This window comes from Sarcophilus harrisii, chromosome 2, assembly GCF_902635505.1.
Source record: "Sarcophilus harrisii chromosome 2, mSarHar1.11, whole genome shotgun sequence".
NCBI classification, from domain to species: Eukaryota; Metazoa; Chordata; class Mammalia; order Dasyuromorphia; family Dasyuridae; genus Sarcophilus; species Sarcophilus harrisii.
In genome coordinates, this window is record NC_045427.1 from 381,945,026 (window position 1) to 381,952,289 (window position 7,264).

Genomic DNA, 7,264 nt, shown 5'->3' on the forward strand with positions numbered 1-7,264 from the left:
TTATACCCATAGTTCCCACCCTATTCTACCCTCACCTCTACAAAAAAAAAAAAGATATAAAGAAGGATATTTTTTTTTCACTTCTCTGAGGCTATTTGGTTTTTAATAATTATATTTCGTTGAATTTCATTTTGGTGTTCATTCATTTACATGATTGTAGATATTATGTACATTATGTTTCTAATTCTGCTTTCTGTTTCTAATTCTAATTCATAAGTGAACTACTTGTTGCTTGTTTTTAACATTTCCTTACCTCTTCATCCCTCTTGGTAAAACATGGTCCATCCACTTTATTCACAGCCATGATAATAGCTACAACATCTTTTCCATTCATTATAGGGGAAGCTAAGATGTTTTTGGTCTTGTATTCTGTGAGTTCATCAACAAAATCACAGAAGTGTTCATCCTAAGGAACAAAGGAAAAAACGCATGAGTTTACCATTGGGTTCATTAAATGAAAAGAGACAATACTGTTCATTTCTCTTGAACTATCCATTAGTCATTTTTTTTTTTTTTTTTTTTTTAATAACAAGAAAGCAAAGGCACAATGGGAATCACTTATGAAGGAATTTATGGACTCAGAGACTTTTAGAGTCTTTTAGATCACAGAAATCATCCAGTGCAACTTTTTTTAATTTGTTGATGAGATAATACATTTCAGAGAAGGGAAGTTGCTCCAGGCTGCATGGCAACCAGTGAGTGGCAGATCTGGTATCAAAAAGCACATTATTATAGATGTAAAACTGAAAGAGACCTTAAAAGAAGGTTAGATTAACCTTCTCATTTTACAAATGAGGAAATTACAAAAAAGGAAAGGGACCTCAAAAGAATATGTAATCTAACCTCCTCATTTTACAAATGAGGAAATTGAGTTCCAAACAGGTTAAGTGACTTGATAAAGGTCAACTACAAGAAGTAAAAGAACCAGAAGATGAAACCAGGATTTCTGATTCCAAGGCCAGCTTTCTTTCTCCTGGGCCACACTGCATCTTCTGAGTCAGAGCCTCTGTTGTGCATGCCTGGAAACAAGTTTCTCAAGCATCTATGAGTCAGTGTCAGAAAGAGCAGATTGCAGATGCTCCCAGGTCTCTAATTGGCCAATTATTTATTATGTGTTTACAAATAAGTGTATACAAAGGGCTTTTTTGCAAAGGGCTTTTTTGAGTGAGGAGAGAACTAACTAATGGAAAGATCAAGAAAAGTTTCCTTTAGATGCGGGGTCCTTAGTCTTTTTTTTTTTTTTTTTGATAGCCTGGAGTTTTTTAGTAGTCTGGTGAAACCTGTGAACTCTTTTGAATCATGGTTCCTTTTTATTCTGTATTTGTAATCAAAGAAAGTACTAAATTTCAAATAGAAATTAGCAAAATTAAGGATGTATTTTTTTCCCTTCAAAGTTCACAGATTCCCAGAATTCTGTTCAAGGGCCCTTTAGGTTTCTGTGGACTCTAAGTTCTTTAGATGGTGACAGATGTACCATCCTAGGAAGGAGCTTCAGGATTCTATGAAGTTGACATGAGAAAGGAGTTGTCTTTCAGGAATGGAAGTTATAATTCTGTAAACAAGGGAATAGAACAGTTTGGCTAGAGCACAGAATATACGAGGTAAATAATTTGAAAGGAAGCCTATAGACAGATTACAGAGGATTTTGAATGCCACATAAAAGGATGTTTTATCATAGAGGGAAAGGGAAACCACCGAAACTTCTTGAACAGGAAAGTAGTCAGCAAACGTGGCCTTTAGGACTATCACTTTGAGAGCTATGTAAAGAATGAACTAATGACCCAGGGATCCTCAAACTTTTTAAATAGGGGCCAGTTCATTGTCCCTCAGACTGTTGGAGGCCGGACTATAGTAAAAACAAAAACTTTGTTTTGGGCCTTTAAATAAAGAAACTTCATAGGCCTGGGTGAGGGGGATAAACGTCCTCAGCTGCTGCATCTGGTCCATGGGCCATAATTTGAGGACCCCTGAGTAAGGCAACAGATTTAGGGAGCATTTGTGAGTGGAGAGAAGGAGACAAATGTGAGAAAGATTATGGAGATATGATCAGTAGGACTTGGCAACTAATTGACTATAGGAGCTAAGGAGGGTGAACATATTGCAAACCTGAATAAATGGAAAAGTGGTGGTGGCCCTTAACAAAAATAAACAAGTCAGGGAAATTTAGGGAAAGATCTGGATTCAGAAGAGAAGAAAATGAGGGAGTTTTTTTTGGTCACATTTGAAATGAGTATGTAACATTCAGATGTTATTGATTGACAATGGGAAATTGCAGTTCAGGAAAAACCTATGTTTTTATGTAGATTTGGGGATCATCTATACAGAGAAAATAATTTGACTCGCAGAAGTTATTAAGCTCTTTGAGAAAGAGGAGAAAGCCCAGGGTAGAATTTCAAAAGAAGGGCAAGAGATGAATGATGATCCAGCAAAGGAGACTAAAAAGGAGTGATCAGATATGTAAGAAGACAATAGGATAGTGCAGAATCACAAAAACCTAGAGAATATAGAACATCTAGGAGTAGGGAGCAGTCAGCAGTGAAAGCTGAAGTCAAGAATGAGGAGGACTGAAAAAATTATTTGATTTATAAGTCAGGAGATCACTAATAACCTTGAAAATAAAGGTTTAAATTGGGTGGTGGAGTCAAAAAATCACATTGCAAGAGATTTAAATCTTAGTGGGAATTGGGTAGCAAGAAATGGATATAAGGTTTTCCTAGGAGTTTTTTAGTGAAAGGAAGGAAAGATAATGGATGATAAGATTGAGAGTATGGGAAAGTCAAATGAAGATTTTTAAAGAATGGGAGTGATTTGGTCATATTTGTTGTCAATTATGAAATAGCCAGTGGATAAAGAGAGACTGAGATTATAAAGAGAAAAAGAACAAAGGCAAAATGCCAGAAAAGTTTAGAGATAGTCGGGACTTAAAATCACAGGTACAATAGTTGGCTTTTGTTAGGAAAAGGACACCTGAAAATTGCCAAACTCAACTCAATTCACTTTAACTGAACAAATATTTTTCCAAAGTCAAAGGGCCAGTCAGAGACCATCTTTAAGACCATGTGGAGAACTCAGCAACTAATAAGACTTCCATCCTTGTGATTTGGAAGAGCTTAATATGACTTGGAGTGTGGTAGAAAGAATATTAAACTTGGTTTTAGAGGATCTGGCTTTGAATTCTAGCTCTGCTTTTATGACCTTGAAAAATGATGATGATGATAGTAACCACCATTTATATAGCACTTCCTGTGTGTCAGGCACTGTGCAAAGCACTTCACAAATTTTATTTGATCCTCCCCAAAACTTTGGAAGGTAGGTTATTATCATCCCCATATTACAGATAAGGAAACTGAGGCAAAAAGAAATTAACTGACTTGCCAGTATCTGAGATTGAAGTTGAACTTATCTCTTTTTGACTCCAGATTCAGCACTTTCTCCTGCCCCAGTGAATAAGTCACTTTCCTTTCTGAGTCTTAGTTTTCTCTTTTATCAATTTCAGTGGCTTACTTATGAGGTCTTTTTCAATTCATGATCTTACAGTAAACCCATGTTTACCATCATTAATATAAGCCACAGTGCTAGGCATTGGGACTACAAAGTTGAAACAAGACATGGCTCTAGTCCTCAAAGAATTTACAATCAAATAAAACTATGCATGAATAACTGTAGTATAAATCAGAATTGTTTAAGTTAAAAGAAATGTCCAAAGAGATGTGATGAGAAATTTAATAAGGAAGGGGTCATGGGATCCCAGAGTTATCAGAGTCAAAGTATTCCAAGCATGTCTTTTAATTGTGGTATGATTACATGAACATTCAGTATTAGTCTTAATAATGTTGTCTCAAGCTAGTTGAAGGGTAAAGAAATTAGGTTAAGCCTCTTCTGCTATAATTAAACTAGGATTTGAGGCTTTAGCTAATGTCTTCATAGGGTATTAATCAATAAACATATAATATATCCTCAGAGTGGTAGTGACATATTCAAAAAGATAAATCTGGTTCTTGTGCTCACAATATATCGCCTATGGCCAATTTTGGCTTCAAATTACTTATGCTTGCATTTAACATGCTAAATGTTTGTTATTATTTCATGAATTCAACCACAGAATGTCAGAGCAACAAGAGATCGTGGAGGACAAATAGCTGAATTTCTTTATTTTATAGAAAAACCAGTGAGGTACAAGGAGGGAAGTCTTCAAGCTACAGTCACTCAGTGATTTCATGACAAATAACATTCAAACTCCCATTTTTTACTCCTAGTCCTCTGCTCTTTTGCTATCACACCTACAATATCACACCTCTTACAGAATCCAAGAGTTGGATAGGACCTTGCAATTTATCTTTTCAGAGCCTACCAGATACACAAATATTCTGTGAAATCCTCAAAAAGAAATCATACAGCTATTGCTTAAACACTTCTAGTGATGAAGAATTTATTACCACTCAAGAAATCCCATTTAGTTTTTTATTCAATTCTTATTGTTGGAAAGTTCTATCTCTTATTGAATGAAAATCTCTTTCTGTGGTGTCTCCCTCTGGTCATAATTGTTCTCTTGTGGAATCCCGCAAAACAAGTTTAATTTTTTCTTCTTTGTAACAGTCATGTAATAGGACATCTCTCTTTGAACCCAGAGGCAAAAGCAGGAGGAATGAGCAGAAAATGCAAAGAGGCAAATTTAAAATTGCCAGAAGAAAATTTCCTGACAATTGAAGCTGCTGAAAAGTAAAATGGCTACTATAGGAGGTGACTTCTTTGGAAGTCTTCAGGTATAGGTTTTCCAAATCATTTACTAAGCTATATAACCATTAGTATCACTGAATTTCAATTTTCCTCACTTGTAAAATGGAAACAATTTGTTCTATCAGTTTTCTATACAATATAGAAATATCATTTCCCTCTCTCTGGGTCTCTGCTTCCTTCTCTATAAAATAAGAGGCTGAACTAAATAATCCTAAAAGTCCTTTCCAGTTCTCACATTCTGTGGTCCTGTGATTGTATAAAAATGATTTTATCTTTATAACTCCAACAAAAACAGGTGTGTAAACTTCTCCTTTATGTAACTCAAAGTAATTTTCCTCATTCTTTCATCCTTGATATGCCAAGAAGGACAGGGAGAAAAGTCATATTAACGGACAATCTATCTTTGGCCAACAGTGCAACCACTGAAAATCAGTGCCAACAAAGCAATATGGAAAATGGAACAAGTACGATCCAATAAGGAAAATGCCCATTGGCATGAGAAGGACCATCTTTGGGAAATTAAAAATCTCTTAAAGGGTTTCTCTTTCACAAAGAAGTTATTAAAAGCAACTTCAACTTTACTTACTCAATTTCCCTCATTCCTCTTACCCAAATTCAACTCCTAATCTACTAGGGGAATCTTGTCTGCAATAGAAGCTACAAATAGATCTGAAGCTGGGCTTGAAAGTCAGCACCGCTATACCCAGAGCCCTCATACTGAGACAGTCATACATGCTAGCTCACTATTTCCTCAGCTTAGGGAAAAATGCCTAAACACAAGAATATAGAAGCAGAAGAGTAGCGCTTGAAAGAACCATAAAGTTAGTTTATTTGGTCCAATACTTCATTCTACAGAGGAGGAGAATGAATTCCAGATAGGGCCAATAATTTGCTCAAAGTCAAATTTGGTAGTAAGCAGAGGAGTCAATTCTTCTGACTTCAAATCAAGGTCTCTTTTATTTTCAGGCCAGCAGAGACAAACCACAGGGAAGGCAAAACTTTACATTTTGAGATTTGAAAATAAATCATTTTTCAAAGACAGCAAAAGGTCAGATATAGTCATAGAAGCCAATAAGCATCATAGATTTGAAGAATTTATATATTTGCTGAATGGTAAATAGTCTCCTATTCTCATTCTCCCAGCCCCCTAGTAATAGCATAAATATTTGATGTATCTATTTGCCTCATTTCCACTGATCACATTTGCACAAAATCGGGGCTTCTTAATCTTTTTTTTTGTTTCTGGACCACTTGGCAATCTGATAATTGCCCTCCCATTCAATAGGCCTTCTTCTGTAGAAAGAATTCCCCATCTCTAGAAATAGTTCCCACATCATGGAACCCAGAGAAACCCACACTTGATGAAGAACTCCCCTTTTACTTCCTGAAGGATATAAAAATAAGAGCTGGACCACTCTCCCTCTACCTCCATTCCAGACCCAGAAGTCTCCCCAGTCATAAAATACCTCTTCTGGGGACTACCTGACATCTGTGGGGGCGGGGGGAGGGGAAGACAAGGGAGGGGGAAAGTTGAAACACATTTTTGCAAAGGTCAATGTTGAAAAATTCCCCATGCATATGTTTTGTACATAAAAAGCTATAGTTTAAAAAATGTAATATATTAAAAAAAAAAAAAAAAAAAAGGAAAAAAATACCTCTTCTGCATTGGGGACGTTCACAAGTTTTTTGGATTGGGCAGTATAGCCCACCACGCCCATATCCAGAGGGAAGACAATCTCTGAATCGGGCATCACCAGGCACTCCTCAAAGGCCGCCTCTGTGTGGACATTGAAGATCCTGGTAGCAAGCTCTGCAATCCCATTCCGTGCCCGGTACATGAACAGACTCATGCGATCTGCCTGCAGGAGAAAGCACAGCTTCTTCATGAGGTTCATCATTGACTTCTCAGGCTGCAAGTTCTCTTGGAAATCTCGCAGCAGGTCAAACATGATCTCGCTTTCTTCCACGCTGGTCAAGGGGTGGAAGTGGCTGAAGTCCACGGAGGCTTCCCGGGCCCCCAGCAGCTCGGAGATGACCCTGGCCCGGAACTGGAGGTTGTAGTAGTTCTTGGCAAAGCCGATATTTTCATCCAGAAACTTCTCCACTTCTGCCTCTGTCACTTCCCCCATCTTTGATTTAGCTCCCTGTGGCCTTGTGGAGACCCACACTGACTTTCAGAGAGTTTCCTTTCTGACAAGCTGAGCTCTGATTCAGACACGGCCTGGTCTACTGGAAACTGGGATCTAGGGCAGGAAACTGGAGGGGGACACAGATTAGGGGATTAATCACTCTCAGGTATCTCATGGGATTATCCATCTCAGTAGAGGGACATTAGGAAACCTTTCAATCACATTCCATTGGAGAATATGGGGCAGTACTAGATGTAGAACTGCAGGGAGAGTTACTGATTATCTAGTGCAATTCTTTCATTTTACAGATTAGGAATAGAGGGCCAATATTATTTACCAATATTTACCTGCATTGTTTTGTGGAATTTTTTTCATTTACATGGTATAGTTGCACTTAT

General features: G+C 37.3%; 1 protein-coding gene across 1 annotated transcript in view; it reads right to left on the bottom strand.

Annotated features, from left to right (window-relative positions):
• PDE6A (phosphodiesterase 6A) overlaps positions 1–6,866 on the bottom strand; it is a 90,171-nt gene extending 83,305 nt beyond the window's left edge. Inside the window, exons 1-2 of the mRNA XM_031953505.1 lie at positions 6,393–6,866; positions 254–406 (exon numbers count right to left, since the gene is read on the bottom strand). Of these exons, the coding sequence (XP_031809365.1) occupies positions 254–406; positions 6,393–6,866 (627 nt within the window). The remainder of the gene's footprint in view (positions 1–253; positions 407–6,392) is intronic.
• Positions 6,867–7,264: the final 398 nt, after the last annotated feature.